We start from the raw sequence: 22,761 nt of genomic DNA, 5'->3' as shown, positions 1-22,761 counted from the left end.
GATCTGGAAATGAAATCCAGCTTTGCTGCTCAATAGTTGTATGACCGTGGGCAAGTTGTTTAACTTTTATAAAGTTCTCCTTTTTGCTTATAGAATTATTGAGAGAATTAAAAGGAACTGTGAAAAGTGCTTAGCATGGTGACATAGAGCACTCAATGGTAATTATGATTATTGTTATGGCTGATATTCCACTTACTTATCTTCTTTTATTTGTATTTTATTTTAATTCCAGTGTAGTTTGACACAATGTTATATTAGTTTCAGGTGTGCAATATAGTGATTCAATAATTCCACGTACTACTCAGTGCTCGTACACTTCCTTATCTTCCTGCTGAGGGAAAATTACTTTGCAACTGAAAAGGGTAAATTTGTCTTTTCTAAAATTTCTCAGTATAGCACTGCCTTGATTATAATTAATAGATTCTTACGAGTACCATTTATGGTAGCCTTCAAATATAATGTCTTCTACAGTTGGAAAAAAAAAAGCCTCCCCACCCCAACTATTTTTTAGCATTTGCTGCCACATTTCTTAACTACAGCCTCTTTAAAGATTTTATTATTGAGCATCTACTAAATAAATGCCAAGCACATTTGCATTATGTTTCTGTTACTTCGGATCTAAGTACAACTCTCAAGTTTGCCTTTCTTTGTGAGTTCTCTCCCTTAAAGGATCTGTGTACTCACATTTTTCAACTATCTCTTCTATTCAACTGATCACCAAGTCTGTATTCCCAGTTTTAATATTTCCTTTCATCCAGCTTATTTCCTGAACATTACTTCAAATTCAACAAGCTTAAAATTGAACTCATCACCTTTTCCAGAAAGCAACTGTACATCCTGACATTCCCATTTGTTAGTGTTATCTGTTTTTCAATTACCCAGGCCTAAAACATCAAGTTTTAACTCCTCTCTCTCCTGTGCTTCCTCAAATCAAGAAGCCAAATCCTACCTGTTCTTTTGCAATAGCAAATAACTATCTATTCTTAACATTCCCAGTGCCCACCCTCAACTCCAATCAGATTTTTATCATTTCACACCTGTTTCAGCTTCTTAGGCATTGTCCTAGCATTTACACCTTTCTTAGTCTAATCCATCCTGCCCACCACATTCAGAAGAGTATTTCTAAAAACAGTCACTTTTCTTACATTAGTCCTTATACCAACACACTTTTATTAAGGCCAGACTCCCCCACAATCTTGACTCAGACTATATCCAGCACTACTCCCTTAGGAACCATCCTCTCCAGCCAAACTATTTCTCCTAACCTTTGACTTGCCTTTATTCAAGATGGGCCTTCTTCTAGCTTGTTATGAAAATGCCAATTATGAAAATTTTGTTCTTCAAATAAATGGTGAACACTATGAGGGACAAATTAATTTCTTATATTCTGTATCTTTTTCTTTACCTATAAATGTTACTTAATAGTAAAAGCTTAATAAGTATTTGTTTCTAAATATTTTATTATTGTATTTGATTTAATTATATACATGCTTATTATTTTTCATCAACTAATGTACAAATGTGTAAAATTTCATTACAACAGCTTTGATAACTATCAATTAGAGAATTTTATATGTCCCCTTTCCTGTTTTACATTTTTAAGTTGTATTTTACGCCTAAAATATATAAAAACAAATCATGGACTGAAAATTCTTGTGTTTTTTTTTTTAACAAGCAACAACAAAAACTCAAAGTCATTAGTTCCTTCCAAGATGGCAAAAAGAGAAACACACTTGAACTAGGACTCAGGTAACATCTCTGACTTATTCTAGTTGTCATGTTAAAATCCCTTTGGGGCTCACTATTTAGTAAAAATTGAATTTATCAGTTTCTGAAATTTTTTCTGCTCTAAAATGTTGTTAAGCATATAGAACAAAGCCAAAGAAAAAACTAAAGATGGATAGATAACTCTTAGGAGAGCTTAGGGTTTCATCTGTTTGCACTCTTAATCACTAAAAAAAATTTGCTGATTTTTCACATATTTTTCACATAATAAAAGCACAAACACAAGGCTCACTGAATGAATGTGTACAAGCAGACATGCTTAGTTGTAGCTAACATCACTTTGCATGCAAAAGCGAAACACAATGGAAATGCATGAAAATTAGTGGGTGTGTATGTACAGATTACATTTTAAGTGCTTTATGAATCATCCACAAATGCTCAAAAGTGAGTGTTAAGTGCCATTATGAAGCCAGATAACAAGATATTTTTTTTCCTACCAGTTTTCTCAATTCCCACTTGAATCGGTTTGGCTGGCTCTGTTATGCCTTGGAAATGATGTCAATACAATTCTGAGACTGCTGCTAGGGAGCACAAAACATTATAGGTCCTATATAAACAATGGTTTTTTAATCTTTCTTTTTCATTTGACAATTGGGTTTTTTGGCTCTATTCTATTTTTTTAAGATTAGATGACCAGAGTTGATAATATTAATCTGCATTTATACTCAATAGGACAACCAGTCAAAAATATAAGAGTTCAAACTATACTTTTGCTTTACACATGCCAAATAACTAGCAGGCCTAAGTTCATAAATTGTGTTTCTGAGATATAATGTTAATGTAATTCTGAATCTAAACCAATGTAATTTCTAATAAAAATTCCTTCCTACACTTAATTTCTTACAAAAACAAAATTTTAAATAGCTTTTGATTACCTTGAAGCTGGAAATAGAAGTATGTTTTTTTGCACTTTTAAGCGTCTGATTGACCCATTTAATAATAATTTCATCATTTACTTTTTCACCTTCTCCAAGATCTGACAACACATTCAATGTGTACCTATAACAGGAAAGATGTACATTTGACAGTGAAAGGGGAGAGAAAAGAGGTGAAATTTGCTCTCACATCATTTATATCAACATTTAAATATTTAAGAAACATTTTGGTTCTTATAAATATTTCTAATTTTACTCTGCTATTTGCACTTAGTCACATTCTAAAGTTATAAAGCTCAGTAATCAGAAACAAAAACTACCACATGGTATTTTTAAAAAAACAACCCCTTACAAAGCAGTTTTTAAGAGGAATTAATAAAAGTGATTAGTTTTAGAGATTGACCCACTTAAAAAAAATTTTTTTTTAATTTATTTATTTTTGAGAGAGAGAGAGAGAGAGAGAGAAACAGAGCTTAAGTGGGGCAGGGGCATGAAGAGAGGGAGGCACAGAAACCAAAGCAGGCTCCAAACTCTGAGCTGTCAGCACAGAGCCCAACGTGGGACTCGAACCCACAGACTGCGAGATCATGAACTGAGACGAAGTCACACACTTAACTGACTGAGCCACCCAGGCACCCCTAGATTGACCCACTTTTATTTCATTTTATTTATTTAAAAAACACTTTTAAAAAAAATTTTTTTTTTAACGTTTATTTATTTTTGAGACAGAAAGAGACAGAGCATGAACGGGGGAGGGGCAGAGAGAGAGGGAGACAAGAGAATCGGAAGCAGGCTCCAGGCTCTGAGCCATCAGCCCAGAGCCCGACGCGGGGCTCGAACTCACAGACGGTGAGATCGTGACCTGAGCTGAAGTCGGATGCTTAACCTACTGAGCCACCCAGGTGCCTCTAAAAAAAACTTTTTAATGTTTATTTTTGAGAGAGAGAGAAAGAGACAGAACATGATGGGGGGAGGGGCAGAGAGGGAGACACAAAAACTGAAGCAGGCTTGAGGCTCTGAGCTGTCAGCACAGAGCCCGAGGTGGGGCTCGAGCCCACAAACCGTGAAATCATGACCTGAGCCACAGTTGCACGTTTAACAGATGGAACCATACAGACGCTCCTAGACTGAACCACTTTTAAACAAAATATATTATCAACAGTAAGTCATTTAAAAATATATTTTGCATTGTATATTTCTTGTTTGTTACTCTTTTTTAAAATGTTTATTTATTTTTGAGAGAAAGCATGCAAACATGCGGAGGGGGAGAGGAGTAGAAGGAGAGGTAGAGAGAGAATCCCAAGTGGGCTCCAGGCTGTTAGTACGGAGCCCAGTGCTGGGCTGGATCTCATGAACCAGGACATCATGACCTGAGCCTAAATCAAGAGTCAGCTGCTTAACCGCCTGAGCCACCCACTTAATTGACTGAACCACCCAGGCCCCCCTGTTTTTTATTCTTCAAAAATAGATAAAATACTAGTTCATATGACTTGTTGAAGGAAAAAGTGTTGCTATAAACATATCGGCTTTTACCTTCTCATCAGCTGCCATACCAATGCCAGAGTAAGTGTTGCATTCCCTTCATTTAGGTCCTGCCCAGCAATGCCAACCAAGGAGAATTTAGCCTTATTCTTCCCAAGCTCCACTGCATAGTTACAGTTTTCGATCTACAAATAATAAGTAAAAGTTTTAGTATAAAAACGGGTTTTAAAACTATATCTCTTGAATATGCTAGCCTTGTTCAGTTATCTGAAAAATAATTATGAAGATATCTTTAGTTTATATGACAGAATATCATTTCATAATAACACTGAAATTAAGGAAATAATTATTATTCCCATTTTACAACTATTCCCATTTTATAGCTGAAGATATCAGAGCTCTGAGGAGTATGCATTTTTTTAAAATACAAGGAGACAATAATTTTCAATTCTTTCTTTTTCCTAATAATCATATTATACTATAGATTCAGTCTACGTAATAAGAAATGTATCCTATAGAAATGCACAGAATTAAAAAGAAATTGAATAGATTCCTAATTTGTAGAAAATAGCATCAAAGTCCTGATTATGTAACAGTGTGAACAGGAGAGAGAAAAACCAACATATTTGCCACTGATACCTGTTTCATCGGGAGAATTTTCTAGCAAATTATAATAATAATCACTTAGGTGTAAAATGTGTTTCAATGAAGGGCCGTCTGTTTTATAGTTAGTTTGACCAAAATTCTTAAGGGAAATGATGGGGAGAAGGGTGCTCAGGGTTACTAGAGGCCTAACATGTTGATTCGACCACAATGAAAGGTTACCTGGAAATGGATGCTACCATTAGGGAAAAGATGTGTTCTATTTTTTGGCAACAGTTGATTCCAAATTGGCAAAACCTCTAAGATCTGGAGAGGTACCAACTAGAGAAAGAGTAAGAAATGCAGCTTTCCTATGTTTATGGTACTATTAAAGACTCTTAAAATGGATCTGCTCTCTGAGGATGTAAATATAGAAAGTTAAGAGCACTGGGCCAAGAACTGAGCCTTGGAAATTCCAGAGGTGTCAGGCTAAAACATGAAGAACCTGTGAGAGGTAAGAATAAACACAAAGAAAGCAAGAAAAAATTGGAGAGTGCAGTTTAATGGAGTTAAGGGGAGAAATGATTACCAAGCACTGCAAATGCTTTAGAAACATGAATCTTAGATAATTGGGAAAATGAGAAAAATTACACAATAGGATACAGGGTTCCAAGTGAAAAGAAATACTGAAAAAATAATGAAAAAAGACTATTTAAGTGGCACAACTTTATGAACTTTACAAATGAAGTAAAGTGATGTCTGCTGATGAATGCCCAAAGTCTATAAAATTAGACTCTGTGATACTTTGTTGGGTAGGTACTCCTTCATTTTTTAAACATTTTAAATTTATTACAGGTGTTATGTTTCATTCTATAAATAGCTAGTATATGGTGAAAGGAAGAATTTTACATAATCACTTGTGACATCGCCTATTTCAAATTCCAGATAAAATGAGTAGTTTGTTTTCCTGTTATATTTTGCATCTGCTTACTCCTAAAGAAACTAGAAAAAGAACAAACACCATAGTTAATAGAAAGAATGAAAATAATAAATATCAGAACAGAAATAAATGATATAAGAGAATAAAAACAAAAATAGAAAAGATCAAAGAAACCAAGAGTTGGTCTTTGAAAAGGTATACACAATTGATAAACCTTTATCCAGACTCTTCAAGAGAGAGGAATCAAATAAATAAAGCCAGAAATGAAAGAGAATAACTGACACCACAGAAACACAAAGGATTGTAAGAGACAACTACATAAATCATATGCCAAAAAATTGAACAACCTAGAAAAAATGGATAAATTCCTAGAAATATACAATCTTATATAAACTGAATCAGGAAGAATTCTGAACAAATCAGTTAGTAATAATAAAATTAAATCAGTAATCAAAAATCCCCCAACAAACAAAAGTCCAGGACCAGATGGATTCACAGGTGAATTCTACCAAACATTTAAAGAAGAGTAATACCTATTTTTCCCAAACTATTCCAAAAAAAAAAAAAAGAAAAGAAAAAGACAGGAAATAACAAGTGTTGGTTAGGATGTGGAAAAAAAGGAATGTTTGTACACAGTCGGTGGGAATGTAAATTGGTGCAGCCACTGTGGAAAATAAGTATGGAGGGTCTTCAAAATATTAAAAATATAAACACCATACAATCCAATAATTCCATTACTGGTATTTACACAAAGACAATGAAAACACCAATTCAAAAAGATCTATGCACTCTTATGTTTATTAGAGTTATTATTTACAAAAGCCAAGATATGGAAGTGCCCATCAGTAGATGGTACAAAGAAGATGTGGTACCTACATACAATGGAATATTAGCCATAAAAAAGAATGAGATCTTGCCTTCTGCGACAATATGGACAGACCTAGAGGGTATTATGCTAAATGAAATAAGTCAGCCAGAGAAGACAAATATGATTTCACATATATTTAGACTCTAAAAAACAAGTGAGCAAAAACAAACAAAATAAATGCAAAAACAAAATAAATACAGAGAACTGGTGGTTGTACAGGGAAGGAGGGGGATGGATAAAAAGGGTTAAAGAGAGTAGGTAATACAGGCTTCCTGTTATGGAATGAACTGGTCACCAGGATGAAAGATACAGTATAGGGAATATAATTAATGGGACTGTAATAGCACTGTATGGTGATAGATGGCAATTATACTTGTGGTGAGCATAGTATAGTTGTCCAATCATTATGTTGTACACCTAAAACTACTGTAACATTGTGTGTCAACTATACCTCAATTTAAAAAAAAAATTTGCATCTGACATTTTGATTTTGAAACATTACATAAAATTAGTTAACAAAATTTTCTGAATTCTACTCACAAAAGAATTACAGGCAAATCACATAACATGTTAACTGTAGGTGGTCCAATCCCTAGAAATACTGAAAAATATAAATATAAATCTCTTATAATTACGCTACCCATTTACTTCACTATTATGATATATAGTCCCTTTAACAAATAATTTAATTATAAAGTCTATACATACATACTCATTCTAGAGATTTGAAGAATAGAAGTCCTTTTTGAATGTGTGTGTGTATTTTAAACAAATTTGATTCCTATGTATATATGCAATTTTGTATCCTGTTCATTTCCATGTCACTATTATTTTTTTTTTTTAATTTTTTTTTTTCAACGTTTATTTATTTTTGGGACAGAGAGAGAGAGACAGAGCATGAACGGGGGAGGGGCAGAGAGAGAGGGAGACACAGAATCGGAAACAGGCTCCAGGCTCCGAGCCATCAGCCCAGAGCCCGACGCGGGGCTCGAACTCACGGACCGCGAGATCGTGACCTGGCTGAAGTCGGACGCTTAACCGACTGCGCCACCCAGGCGCCCCTCCATGTCACTATTATTAAAACACTAAAAATACTACTACTTTTTAATGGTATATTTTACTTCATCATATGGGTTTTCTAGGGTTTTTTTTCTCTATAAACATTGCTAAGATAAGCAATTTGGTATACAACTTCTTGTCTGACTGATTATTTCATTAGAAAAGATAATAAGAAGTGAAACCATTAAGTCAAAGGACTTTTTTGGAGATAGCGATCAGTATTACCAAACTGATTCTAGAAAAGTTATATAAATGTAATACTTTCTCTAATATTGGATGCAATGTAATCCAATTGTTTATTTGAATTGCATTTTTAAAAAATGTTTATTTTTGAGAGAGACAGAGCATGAGCGGGGGAGGGGCAGAGAGAGAAGGAGACACAGAATCTGAAGCAGGCTCCAGGCTCTAAGCTGTCAGCACAGAGCCCAACTCCGGGCTCAAACCCACGAACCTACAGGACCATGACCTGAGCTGAAATCGGATGTTTAGACTGAGCTACCCAGGTGCCCCTGAAATTGCATTTCTTTATTGCAGGTACAAAGTTTTCATAAGTGTATTATCCATCATTCTTTTTCTGTGAACTGTTCACATTGTTCAAGTTCACATTTTGCTATTACAATTTTAGTAATAGCAACTGGGTTTCAGTAATTAATTTGTATGGACTACTTACATGTTAAGAATATTAACTACTTACCATAGTTGTTGCAAATAATTTACCAAGTTTATTGTTTTTCATTATGATGTTTATTTTTGCACAGAGATGTTTTAAATTTATATGTAATCTATTATATCAATTTTTTGTAGTTTTTTAAATCATTCCAAGAGTAATCATTTTTTTATTACATTTAATCCTTTAATTGTTTACCTTAATCCATTTGGAATTCATTCTGTTTGGTTAATGGTGAAGACCACTTTTTCCCCTAACAAAGTAGTTAACCAGTTGTTCTGGCATCATTTTTGGGGTGATCTTTCCTTTCCCTATTATCAAATTTAGCAAGAATCTTGTCATATATTAAGTTCTTATATTTTAGGTTTCTAGACTATTCCGTTTCATTCTTATATATGTATTAAGCTATTTCAATTATTTTAGCTTTATAATAAAATTATACATTTTTTCTAACACCTCCTGCCTCAATATTCTCAGAAAATGTTCTTGATGTTTTGGGCCTGTTTCTTCTTCCATCGGAATTTTAGAATAACTTTATCAATCCCAACCTGCAACACACGTATATATGCCCATATATACACAAAAGGAGACTCAATGGAATTCTAACTGGAATTATTTTCCACCTATAAATTAATTTGCAAAAATGTAATATCTTCATAAGATTTAATGTTTCTATACAGGAGTATGGTTATATTTCCATTTATTCAACTAGAGATAGTTTTTAAATCATGAGGATGCAGATCAGTTTCAAAATAGCCATACTGATAAATTATAGCAATGTGAGTTCATAATTTGTATTATGTATTCAAATTATTCATACTTTAAAGGATAAAGTTAAAATACAAAAATTTTAAAGTCCTACATAATTTTACTTTAGAAAGCAAATAATCCTGATACAGACGGTAAAAAGGAAAAGCAAAAACAAAACTAAAGTTGAATATTAAAGCAGCAATTCAAGAGGACAGACATGAACATGAAGGACACCACACATCCCCTATTTGAGGAAGAATACTGGAAGACAACCACTTCTCTTTATCATTCATCTGCCACTGATAGTCTCCCACCGACTGTAATCAAGTCACTGTCCTGCCCAAAAATGTTTAATCGCTTCCCATTGTTTCTAGTGTAAAGCACAAGCTCAAGGTTCTCAACATCTGGCTCCAATCAAAATTTTTAGCGTTCATACTTCTTACCTATCGGAATCCTCTGTTATAGCTAACCTATTCTCCCCAATTCCCAGAAATGCATTTTATATTTTCCCATCACTATTCCTTTTCCTCATCCTCAGCCCCTCTCCAGTCCCCTTCTCACAAAATTCTATCCATTTCTCAAACTCGTATCTCAGATTACACCTCCTGCATGAAGCTTCTCATAATAAGCGTGGCCTGTGGCCTTTTCTTCCTTAGAACTCATATTTACTTCTATGTATTCTGCACTATATTGTAGTTGTTTACACACATATCTAATTTTTTAGGCTTCTTGAGGACCATGCCTTGTATTATTTTGTACCCTACACTGCACTGTACAGGTAGTAGGTAATCAATAAATATCTGTCGAAAGATATTAACAAAATAACCAGTAAAGACTTAGCAAGTTCTGATGTTTATAAAACAGGAATGCACTTATGATGTACCTCAAAGAACATTACGTACTACAACCTGTTAAAGATAAAAACAGTAAAAGTGTCTGGCTGAGAGAACTGTCTTCATGTTTCCAAACATTTATTAAAGCACACTTATAAAAGGCCTAGTAAGCTTAACACATTTTGGGTTGAATCAGAGTCATGGAGACAGACCACAAATTACCAAGCTTTATGAAACTCCAAATCCTCTGGTTTATATTAGAACAATAATAACACATATTTGGTGATTATCTCATTCACCTTCTTCATGTTCCCTCCAAGAGCAGGATAAGGAGGTTTGTTGACATGGCTCCAGTCGACTGGCACACGGATCATTTCATAGAGCTGAAAGATCACTAAAGCATCTGCAAGGTCACTAAAACAAGAGGAAAAGATGATGAAGGAGGAGGAATTTTATTAAGCACAATGGAGACAGGCTTAGGTCTTCAAAAATACAACAGGGTAATTTAATGCTTAAAAAAAATGACAGGATGTATCATATAACCCAGAACTTCTAATCTAGGAATCTGTCCAAAATTTTTTCTAAATGTTTACAAAGATACATGTACAAAGACATTCATTGCAACAGTATTCATACGTTTGGAAGCAACTTAAATGCCTGGCAATAGCGGGCTGTTGAATAAACTATCCATACTATTGACTCCTGGACCACCATGAAAAATAAGGTATATCTCTATGTACGGACATGAAATGTTTTACAAGACATATTATATTCAAAAAAGCAACTGGCAGAACACTACATGCAGTTTACTATGTATAAAATTTATTTTCAAAATCGAGAGTATTTAAGTATCTATATGTGCTATGGACTGTTAATAGCAATTACCTCTGGGCAGGAAAAAAGGAATAGAGGAGATATAAAGAAAGTATCATCATGTTTTATTTTATTCTACATACATACTTCCTGAAACTTGTACAGTGAGAATAAGTGCATGTATTACTTACATATGATTTTTAAAACTTTTTAAAAATTCATAAGAATCGCAATAGCTACAAAGTAGGCAGCTGTTCACGTTAAATAATGAAGGTTAAGAGGAAAGAATTTATGAGCAAGTAGGCGTTCTTAAAGTAAGAATAGTAGTATTTTGGATTCAGAAAAACACATTCTTCTGAAGTGCTCAAAGTATATCCGTTGAGTCTGTTTTCAATTCTGTATGCTAAGGATGTAAAGCAACAGCAATTGATTTTTTTAAATTGCTAGCTCTATGATGTATTGCATGGCTTTTCTCCCTCAACAGCTTGTTCACGGAGTTGTTTTGCTAAGATTCATATGACAGTTTACTTTGCAACTCTGAGCACACACCTATGGCAATGAAGGGGACTGGGCTCTGTGCTGAATGATGGAAGAATAAAGTCTATTATGAAGGTAATTAAGAGCTGATTGGGCTATTTATAAAAGCGCACGGAAAATTTTGTATAAAAAAAATTTCTAAAGGGGCACCTGGTTGGCTCAGTCAGTTAAGCACCAACTCTTGCTTTTGGCTCAGGTCATGATCTCACAGTTCATGAGTTTGAGCCTCACATTGGTCTTTACACTGACAATGCACAGCCTGCTTGGGATTCTCTCTCTCCCTCTCTCTCTCTGCCCCTCCCCTGCTCACACTCTCTCTCAAAATAAACAAACATTTTTTAAAAAAAAAAAGCTTTTTAAAAATAAATAAATTACTAAAGTATTTGTATTGGTTCTGGACTCTCCTCTATTTCATGAATTTTTCTTTTTTACTTTAAATTAATTCATATTTCTATTTAGTATGGTATCATTATTCATATTTTGCAAATAGGGAAACTGAAGCCCAGACAGTTTGAAATGATTTCCAGAGAATTCAAGATGCTTTCCTGAACCAACTTTTTAAAGTTTATTTATTTATTGAGAGAGAGAGAGAGAGAACAAGTAGGGGAGCAGCAGAGAGAATGGGAGAGAGAATCCCAAGCAGGTTCTGTGCTGTCAGCAGGGAGCCCAATGTGGAGCTCGATCCTACAAACTGTGAGATCACATGACCTGAACCAAAATCAAGAGTCAGATGCTCAACCAACTGAGCCACCCAGGCAACCCTCTTTTGCGTTTTTAAAGGCAGGCTGGTAGATCCTATAATAAAGAAAGAAGAAAGGTTTTCCTCTTATCCAAACCTAGAAAGACACATTGTTAGCACTACCAGAGAGTGTGGGAAATGATTCAGTAAAATATTTTCTTAGTCCTACCAATGTTGATAATGTGTTGTCATTTTTGAACAAGAAAAGACAAGGTAAATTACAATTACTCACAAAAAGTTATTTCTATAAATTAAATAAAAATATACACAACAAATTACAGAATAATTGAGGTAGATTTTGGCAAAAATAGAAAGTGAATTATAGTTAAAAATACTGATATAATGATAAGAACAATTTGTAAAACATCACTATTCTGTTACAGTTGAAATAATTTATTATTTTTCTCCTTTTAAAGTTTATTTATTTATTTTGAGACAGAGAGAGTACAAGCCAAGAGAAGAGAGAGGGAGAGAGGGAATCCCAGACAGACCCCACACTGTCAGCATGGAGCCCGATATGGGGCTGGAACTCACAACCCGTGAGATCATGACCTGAGCTAAAATCAAGAGTGGGATGCTTAACCGACTGAGACACATAGGCGTCCCTGAAACAATTTATTATTTTTCTCATCAGTAATTATGAAAGAGTAAGATGGATTATCTTTACCAAAGGTAAAGTTGGTTGCTTATGTCATCAAAAATTATAACTAATATTGTCATATTCTGGTCTTTTTAAAATAATACTTTCCTTAAATATCCATCGTATTGCCAATCCCTAGCATTCTGAATTTCTAAATGTTGGTTAAAATTCTCGTGATCTTTACAAAATGTTCTAATGTAAACATACCTGTGGTTTGAAACTAGAAAAGTTGGACTCTGGCCATTAAGCTAAACACAATAAAATATTTACCTGTACAAATGATTAATATATGGGTTGACCCCCAAGGAATTCATCCAGTTCCGAAATGTCCTCTCTTCCTTGCTCTCTCCTAGAGTAGACACAATTTCATACTGATGATTCAGGACAAAAGGCATCAAAGAATATGTTTTAAACCATCCCAGCAGGTTCAAACTAGCAATACATATTTTGCTGTGGTTTCTGTGATACTACAATTTCTTGGGAGTTAGGGGAGGGGGAACCTCTTATTGCCAAAGTCCCTTTTTGCCCTCTGTCTAGAAGACTTCCATTTGCTCTAAATTTCTCTATCTAGAGTCCTAACTTGATGTCTGTGAACTACTGAGTTACGGGTTTCTCTGTCCAGAAAGTAACAGAGAAACTTACATGGTCATATCTGTAGTTTTTATATGCAAAAAGAATTGGCTAAAAATTAATGAAACAAAATCTTTTAGCAGTCAAGGCAACATAGCAGTCAAGGCAACAAAAGCTATGCCTTTCCCAATGCAGTGTTTCCAAATTTGTATAGGTTTTGGTTTTACACAGAGAAGTTTCTGGACACACAAACCTACATTTTCATCACAACAAACAGCAATAAAGGGGAGAGGCAATTACAGATAATATAAAAATAAGCAGTGAGGCGGGATCCTGGGTGGCTCAGTCAGTTGAGCATCCAACACTTGATTTCGGCTCAGGTCATGGGATCACACCCTGTGCTGAGTGTGGAGCCTGCTTAGATTCTCTCTCCCTCTCTCTCTCTGCCCCTCTCCCCCACTGGCACATGCTCGCTCGCTCTCTCTCAAATAAAAAATTAAATTAAAAAAATAAGCAATGAAGGGATATAACTATTTTACAGGCTTACTGAGTTATTTTAGATTGTCACTACTGAAATTACATGAGGGACACAGCCCCACACACAGGGTGCTAAGAGAAAGACATCACAGTTAAGTCCCTAGGTCTCAAAGATCACCTCAGTAAGAAACTCCAGCACGCACTGTTATTTAACCTAACCTCTCTGATCATCCCCTTCATAGCAGTGCTCATACCATCTATAAGGAAAACATGAGCTATAGTGTACCACAAAGTGGGCAGACAGCAAGATGGACTCTCCCTGCCATGTCTACACTCTAGTCATCCCCTAGATTACAAACAGTCCTAAGTGACTATCTGCAATATTATTTGTTTTCAGCAAAGGTAGGGGACAATGCAATGGTCTAACCTACATCTCATCACTCCTGAAAAGCTAGAACATTTACACCTCTCATCACCTCTAAACCATAGGCAAGTTCAGGTCACTCTCCAGACTTTGACTCATGTGGGATTCCCAGGATGATTTGGCATTCTACATCTATAACTGTCTCAGCTTCAGGGCCCATGCCAGTAGAGCCATCCCTGCAGTCATCTTCAGACTAAGTGCCACAGATAGTATAAACCTGCATACCTAGAAGAGCAACCAAACCTCATAAATTCTAAAGGATTCTGGGTTGTTTTTTTGTTTTTTTTGTTTTTGTTTTTGTTTTTGTTTTTTTTGTGACAGCTGTTCAGGAAATAATCTGTCCACTGTATTTTTATTTGATTTTCTACATTAATACCTAACAGCTTTCCCAGAATCTACTTTAATTCTTGCTCTATTAAATGATATAGCCATATAATTTCTTAAATTTTGTTTTCTCTGGCCTGCATAAAAGGTAACTGGCCAGTCTGTTGTATCTGCCACTATCACTTTATGATAAATAACCTATGTGAAAAATTTTTTAAAAAGTTAACCAAGTGAAACTAAATATTCCCAGACACCATGCTTGCCTGCTTATAGGAGTTATTAAACAACTGCAAATTAAGTATCTGACTTTCCCTAAAGCGACATAAATATAAACATACCATCATCAACAGTTTGATACATGTGACTTGGATTTACCTTTTAGTTGTTTCTTTATTACAATCTATAATAGATTTCTTTCTAGTAATTAGAGGATTTTTGCATTATTTCCTTCTAGGAAAATCCAAGTTCTGTTTTAAAATTACAAACATTGATAGTGTAACAATAGTCTAATTTTTAATTGAAACAATATCCAAACTCTGCTGAACCTGATAATACAGCAAATAATATTAAAAAGATACTCATATTTTGACTGAGTTCTGAAACTGTTATAAGCTTCAGGGGTTTGTATTTCTTCCCACTGTTCTCTACTAATTATAGTTATTATTTTAATTTCTTATGCCTGGAAAGTAAAATAGATTATACATGTGAGCATTTATTTATCTAATACCATTTCCAGTTGTCTTGGTAAATAAATGCTCAAAGCCAGAAGCACTATGCATTTGTGCAAGAGCCATGGTAAAGCATTACAAAAACATATGTATTCCAGATTGTAAGGGTTGTCTGTATTGCAGACAACTAAAGCAATCTTAGAAGTAAAATCTTAATTGCTGATATAAAAGATAGAAAGAACTATAAGACATTTCATTTTCAGGGTCAAACTTATCTGCAATTGAAAAAGTTTCAGAAAAACATAATATATTACAAGCAGACTACTAAGAGGAAAGAAAAGGAACTAACATATATTTAACACTCACTAAATGTGCTAAGTGATATGTTAAGTGTTTTCCTCTTCCCAACCTGACTATTACTGAGCACATATTGTATGCTCAACCCTTTCATTCATGAAAGGTCATTTTAACCTGCTCTGTAATTCTTCAAAATTAGTATTATTAATCTGTTTTTACAGATGAAAAAACCAAGGCTGACAGAAGTCACTCGGATACTAAATGGTGGACCCACAGTTTGAACAAAGTGTAATTCAGTGGCCTATATATTTTCTATCACCACCAATGGATTCTGAGATTCAGAATTTGGCTCAATTTAATGTGAAGTTTTTATATTTAGTTGGGCTTTTAATTTTCTCAATTCCATACAAAGTTCTTTGCCAATGAGGACATACTAATATATGAATATGGGATGTGGTAAGGTCAAGCTTCAAATTTCATAAGGATCTATAAAAACAAATTTATAGAGGAAAAATTCCAATGACAGTCGAAGTTACATACATTTTTGGCAAATGTATCAGGATATACATATGTTATAAATAAAGATGATTGATAAATATTTCCCATAGTATCTTCTTATATAAATAGAGTAAATACTAATGGAAATATTTAGCAATCCTATTCACACTGAAAAATTCCAAAAGCATGCTGAACACTAGCAAAAGAATTCAAACATGACAAATAGGAGAGCGAGCAAGTTGGAAAAGATATCTAGCAAGAATTCAGTGACTATAAAAAGCAGATCATATTTAATATGCCACTCTAAACAATGCCTTCTATTGTAAGATACAGAGGGATTTTGAAATTTTCCAGACTGATAAAAACTTAGCAGTCTCCCTTTTTATTTAATTTTTTTTAAGTTCTAATCCCTCACCCTAAATGTCTCTGCTGAAAGATCTACACTTTTATCTATGCTCCCTCTCAAGTACAAATCTATGTAAAGAATATAGTCTTTATTTTATGGACCTCAGGAAGAGTGAACTGAATTAATCATATTCCTCAAAGAATATATTTATTAAATCTGAAACTTTTTTCATTAATCAAAAACATGTAATTATAAAGCATCAAGGAAATGGACCTCTGGTTGTGGCAGTCAAAGAGAAGAACATGAAACTGATTTCTCAGTCTATCTCCCCAGGGAGGGAAGGGAGTACAGTGGGCGACGTGAGAGAATGAGCACTGCAACATCGAATTCTCCCCGCCAAGAATCCCTACTTGAAGACTGCCTTCTCCAGACCAGGGCAACTAGTGAGAATATTTTAGGATCAGTCCCTAGCTCTGAATGCTGCCATTGTTTTTACCTTTAGTTCTGATACTACTGTGGGTTTGGGTGTATCTGTGAGAGTGTGAGAATGAGAGAAGAAGAGAAGAGAGGCTAGGAAACAAAGATGGGGACAAAGAACTAGATGGTGAGAATGTTTTTGTTGTTATGATTCATATATTGTAAGCTTCAATGACATTCAAGAAATGTACCATAGCTAAATAATACCAAAAAAAAAAATGTTATAGAACCTAAATAGATCCTTTCAAAGATTACTTGTGTTGAAAGGTAAGTTTGTTTATTCACGGGAGAGGGATAAAGGCTTTACATCATGAAATCCAATTGTCAAAACTGATTTTAAATGTATTTACAACTATAATATCCCAGCATTATAGAAGGCAAATTCGGTGGAGAGTTTACATAATCAAACCTTGCTCTGATATTCTAAGTAAGTTTCATTTGTGTTTCTTCCTTGTCATCATTCTTTAGGCATATTAAGAGAGAAAAAACACAGCATGAACAATGCAAAAAATAAATATCAACTCAGATAGAAAGAATAAATAGTACTAATAAAAAGAATTTCAGAATGAATACATTTAGAGTATAGAAAAGTACTAAATACAGTACCTACATTAGGAGGGGTCAAATCTGCATTTCATGAAGCAAAATAGGAAAGTATTATAAATTATGAGACAGATAACAGTAGCCCACACACGACAAGACAAGTAATGAATATTTAAAATTTTTTCATGTACATTAAAAACATTAAAAAGAGAACAATACTGGAGTCCAACTGTAGCTTTCAAAGGAGAAAAAAAGCTACAAAGTGATTATTTTTTCCAATAGATAATTCATTGTCCATATTGGTGGTGGAGTTATGTGGTCATTTAAGAGACTATTTTAAATGTATGATAGTTTTCACTAAACTCTTATGCAGAAATGACAGACAAGTAAGATTTACCCCAGCATTCTCTCTGAACCAAAACCAATAACCACTTTCCCTATTTGAACGTTTTAATGGATGCACATGCCTACACACAGTAAACTTCATCTCCCACCATCATTCCCTACCTCTGACACTGAAGCAGGTCAACACCACAAGAAGATACATACAGTGAAGCAATTTAAGGCAAAAAGAACATACCTTCCAATAAATTCATATCGATGTCATTATTATCGGGCTTATGGAGGCATGGGTATGTGTTAAACAGATTAGCTACAAAAGCTAAATTAAGTTTAGGATTGCCTGAAACCACATCTGCAGGAGTAACAAACTGTCTGCAGCCCAGTTTATCTGCTTCTTGAAGCATGAATCCAGCACGCTTCAGGTCATTTTTCTCCTAAATAACAAAATAAGACAAAAATGGTCAAACTTTTGATTGCCATAATTGTTTACTGATATACATATTTATAAGCAATCACGTTTCTGGAAATATATTAAATGATGGGTCAAAATAAGGTCAGAATGTGCAGAAATTCTAAATCAATTTCTCTTGAGTTTTCTTGCTGGGATCAGAGGAATACTTCTCCCTCATTGCTGCAATACTCAACAAAACTCTCAAATATCATATCAAACAGCTCCTACTGGTCAAATTATTGATAATTTGGTCAAGGCCATATACTGGAGTGCCTTTTGGCTAAGAGGCTTAGTTGTCTCAACCATTCTACCCTGAATAATATTTTCAATAAATTCTTTTCTCAATGAAAACCAAGCTGGGATACAAATAAAATCATATTAAAATCAGAAGGACAGCACTTTTCACAAGTGCAAAATCCTGGAAACAAACCAAATACTTGTCAACAGGAAAGCAGATGAATAAACTGTGTTATATGTACACAGTGATATACAACAATATGAGTGACTCTTAGCAATATTAGAATATAATTCAAAATAAGTATTAGTAATTTAAATACAAGATAATAAATTTCATGTGAAGTTAAAAAGTAAAATGAATGAAAAAGGTAATTTTGTAAGGAATATATTTGTTTGAAAGAAAACTATATAAAAAAAGCAAAAGAACAATGAACATAAGATTCAAGATGGTGATTATCATATTAAGGTGAGGCAGAAAGATGGAATAGGGAAGTATAGAGCTAAATGTAAGTTAATATCAAGGTCTTAGCTTTCTTGGATTGAGGGTTCATACGGACGGACTTGTTATAATTTTAAAACAAACAACTACAAATAAAGATAAATAAAAAAAGGGACATGAATGGGTTCATGATGAGCGTATATTATGACCAAGAATTTTACCTCATTCTGTGCACCAGTTACAAAAAAGTAAAAATGTAAACAAAATCAGAGAAAGTGATAGATTCAATGCTATTAAACAACAATAAAAAGTTCCTAATGTAGACATGAACAAATTATAATATGTGGATCTTATTTAGATCTTGATCCAAATAAACTATGAAAAGAAAATCTGACATTTATGAGGCAATTGGAAATGTCAGTGTTGACTAAATATTTTGATAATATTACAGATTATTGTTAATGTTTTAGGTATGATAAGGTATTATGGTTATATCTTTAAAGGTTTTTTTTTTTTATCTTTTAGAAATACATATTGAGGGGCGCCTGGGGGGCTCAGTCGGTTAAGTGTCCGACTTCAGCTCAGGTCACTATCTCGCGGTCCGCAAGTTCGAGCCCCGCATCTCCATGCTATCTCTCCATTCATAGAGATAGAAAGTAGAACAGTGGTTACCAGGGACTTGGGGGAGAAGGGAATAGTTATTGTTTAATGCGTACAGATTTCACTATAGAATGATCAAAGTTTCAGGGATGGACAGTGGTGATGGCGGTACACAATGCAAATGTACTTAATGCCAGTGAAATGTACATTTAAAATGGTTAAAATGGTAAATGTTGTTATGTATATTTTATCGAAATAAAATTTTTAATCAAAAACTGTACTTACATTAAATCCTGAAAGATCAATGGTAATGGCAGGTCCATCATCCCGGTCACCTTTAGGTGCAATCTGATTAAGCAGATGAAAATAGGCTCTTGAATCCTTCAAGGGAAGAAATGAAATAGAACTTTTAAAATGAATAAAAGCATCATTTGATTTAGGAAAACAGTACTCAAACTGAAGAAACTGTCCTCATCTTGAAGAATGGAATAACTTTGTAACTTTACTTATAAACTTATATAGGCTCCTGAATACACTATGCTGTTTTGCACCTCAAAGCTTCTAGCAACACTGTTCCCTATACTTGGAATATCCTTCCTCACTTTTTCATTTGTTTACGCTCTGAAGCATCAGCATTGGTTAAGATTAGGGTCAAGCATTATCTTCTGGAACCCTCCAGCCATTAACCCTCCAAGCCAATAAACTCAGAACTGCCTTGTAACTTGTTCTGAACAACAGAATGCAGTGAAAGTGATATTCTGGGGTTTCCAAGCTCAAGCCTTAATAGCTTCTGCTTCCTCCCTCTTGAAGTTAGCCTCCATGTAGGAAGTCCCAACCATCTGAGACTATCAGACTGTGAGGAAGCCCAGTCTAGCCATGTGGAAAGGCCTCATGGAGACACAGTGAAGCACTACACATGTGAGTGGTGGCCTCGTGCACCCTCCAGACCAGTCCAACTGACAGCTGAATGCCAATGAGTTAGTGATCCCAACCAAAACCATCTGAAGTAGAACCACTCAACCAAGCTGCATGAACCCACAGAATCATGAGAAACAATATTATTTTAAGCTGTTAAGTTTTCTTTTTTAAGGGTAAAGTGAATTCATTTATTTCTGCAGTAGACCTTTGGGCTTCTGTATCATCCTAACCTTTTGAAAGGAAGATACACAGTACATAATACAATTTTATGAGCATCATATTAGACATCATTGGGGTTTATTTCAAGATTCCCTATTTCCAAATAATGCTTCTTAAGAGTGTCGACATACTCATTTATTAATTAAGGCATTGAGGAGAAACGGGAAAAAACTCCCTATAGGTAAAAACAAAATCCCAAAATAAGTTTTCTGGGTATACCGATAAATATAAAAATTAAGCTATAACATTTTGAGTGGCTTATTATATAGCAATAGATAACTGAAACATCCATCTACTAGTGTGTACCTGCCTGTGTAACTGGTAAGCTTCTCAAGAGTTAAATCTTTGTATCCCCTGTGCCTTGCAGAATACCCCACGGGAGGGGTTTAATAAATATCTGATGAACTGAATTTTAAAATAAGAGAGCACCCCCAAAATAAAATTTTATTTTATTTTTTTTCACAGAATATCAGCTCTTTTATAATCAAGTGATTAAATTTTAAATGAGCATGTAATAGATGAAAGAGAAATATAATGTCATTTCAAAGAAAGAGACTGTCATCTAAGCCCATTATGACAAAAACATAATCTGATTGAAGGTGTTAATATATCTACAGAAAATGCAAATAAATGCTAATGCTGATTAGTCTGGGGTTGGAGGGTGGGAAATATAGAGAAGAAGGAGTCACAGGGACCGAGTTTGGCAATGCATGCCAGGGAAGTGACCATGGGAGAGCTGTTAGGCATACAGAATGTTACAGTTTCCTCAACAAGCTCTCCCAGTAGGGAGGGAAGCATTGCAGGCTACTTTGGTTGAGAAACATACCCGAAGAATTCCTTTTGTCTACCGATTCCCTGTGCCCTCAGATATTTGGTCTCCTGTTAGCTGGTTATTGGCAAAGTGGGAGTAAGAGTGTTGGACTGGAGAGGTCCACGAGGGCCTCTCGTCCAGTGAACAGACGAATTTTTAGTTCAAATTAACAGACTGACATCTTCATTATAATTTAGTCTTTCTGTGGCATATGAAATGGTAAAGTACTTTATCTGCTGGCACAGTGCCTTCTCACAGCTAGTTGTATTTCTTCTTAAATATCAATAAACCAATTTTTTTTATTGCAAAAAGAGTATTTTGTCCTTTTTATTTTTTTTTATTTTTTTTTTTTTATTTTTTTTTTTTTAAATTTTTTTTTTTTTCAACGTTTATTTATTTTTGGGACAGAGAGAGACAGAGCATAAACGGGGGAGGGGCAGAGAGAGAGGGAAACACAGAATCGGAAACAGGCTCCAGGCTCCGAGCCATCAGCCCAGAGCTCGACGCGGGGCTCGAACTCACGGACCGCGAGATCGTGACCTGGCTGAAGTCGGACGCTTAACCGACTGCGCCACCCAGGCGCCCCTGTCCTTTTTATTTTTTAAGACTTTATTGAAATTCTAGTTAGTTAACATACAGTTAATACTACTTTCAGGTATACAACAACACAACAACCCTAAACCTCCATACAACACCTGGTGCTCATCACCCATTCCCCCATCCTCTTTCTTTCTGGTAACCATCAGTTGAAACTCATTTTTTTTTAAAGAAAAGATTTTGCAATTATAATTGGGAGCTCCACTTCAGACAGAAAAACACAAAGTTTCGTTTTCTACACTGTGTCATTATGAATTACACTTCAAGTTTATGTCTGAACACCTTTTGCGTTTTTACATTCTATGTCCTTATTTATGTCACAACGTTGAGCATTAAAATATAAACCTTAATGTCGCTGCTGAAGTTGTTGATGGTACGCCATCCTGCATTGGTCAGATGGTAGTTCACCCATCGCAGCAATAATTCCTCTGGAGAAAGCTTCATCAGCTCTTCTAGATCCTCACCCTCATTTAGTAATGCAATTAGAGCTGAGAGGAAAACAATGAAATATAAATTCTTCCCATAGTAAGTAGATGTCAATGAAAAGTAAATATTTTTTATGGTTCTACCTTCATTCCTGGAAATCTCAATATCGGCAAAAAGACCAACTTTGATGATCTGCCAGAGAAGTCCCAAGACCAGGTGAGGTTTTCCTTCTTTGAGATCCTGTGCACCAATGTTGACCACTGTGCAACCAATGGCTGAGGCAGAATTCAAGGCCAGGTTTAAATTTTCCTGAATTGCCACAAGGAAAAATACATGTGAGAAAGTACTTTTCAAGTCTTATCAACTAGTTTTGAAAGTAAATTAGAAACAATAGATTGTGAAAATTCAGATTTTAAAACATACGTAGTATTTACAAAAGCAAAATACCCTAGTCAAGAAAAAAAAAAACCTATGGTTTTAACCGTCTCTTTACTACTCAATCTCTCTCCCTTGCAACTCATAGATAT

The 22,761-nt window shown here is 34.7% G+C and overlaps 1 protein-coding gene across 2 annotated transcripts in view; it reads right to left on the bottom strand.

Moving 5' to 3' along the window:
* PLS1 (plastin 1) overlaps nucleotides 1-22,761 on the bottom strand; it is a 104,595-nt gene that overhangs the window by 6,000 nt on the left and 75,834 nt on the right. For both annotated transcript variants that reach the window (XM_030329309.2, XM_030329310.1), the window contains 8 exons: nucleotides 22,378-22,543; nucleotides 22,154-22,296; nucleotides 19,549-19,644; nucleotides 17,775-17,970; nucleotides 12,841-12,919; nucleotides 10,141-10,255; nucleotides 4,194-4,327; nucleotides 2,661-2,784 (listed from right to left, as the gene is read on the bottom strand). In XM_030329309.2, the coding sequence (XP_030185169.1) occupies nucleotides 2,661-2,784; nucleotides 4,194-4,327; nucleotides 10,141-10,255; nucleotides 12,841-12,919; nucleotides 17,775-17,970; nucleotides 19,549-19,644; nucleotides 22,154-22,296; nucleotides 22,378-22,543 (1,053 nt within the window). The remainder of the gene's footprint in view (nucleotides 1-2,660; nucleotides 2,785-4,193; nucleotides 4,328-10,140; nucleotides 10,256-12,840; nucleotides 12,920-17,774; nucleotides 17,971-19,548; nucleotides 19,645-22,153; nucleotides 22,297-22,377; nucleotides 22,544-22,761) is intronic.

This window comes from Lynx canadensis, chromosome C2 (assembly GCF_007474595.2).
Source record: "Lynx canadensis isolate LIC74 chromosome C2, mLynCan4.pri.v2, whole genome shotgun sequence".
NCBI classification, from domain to species: domain Eukaryota; kingdom Metazoa; phylum Chordata; class Mammalia; order Carnivora; family Felidae; genus Lynx; species Lynx canadensis.
Note: the sequence above shows the minus strand (reverse complement) of the source record. Positions and strands in the feature narration are given on the sequence as shown.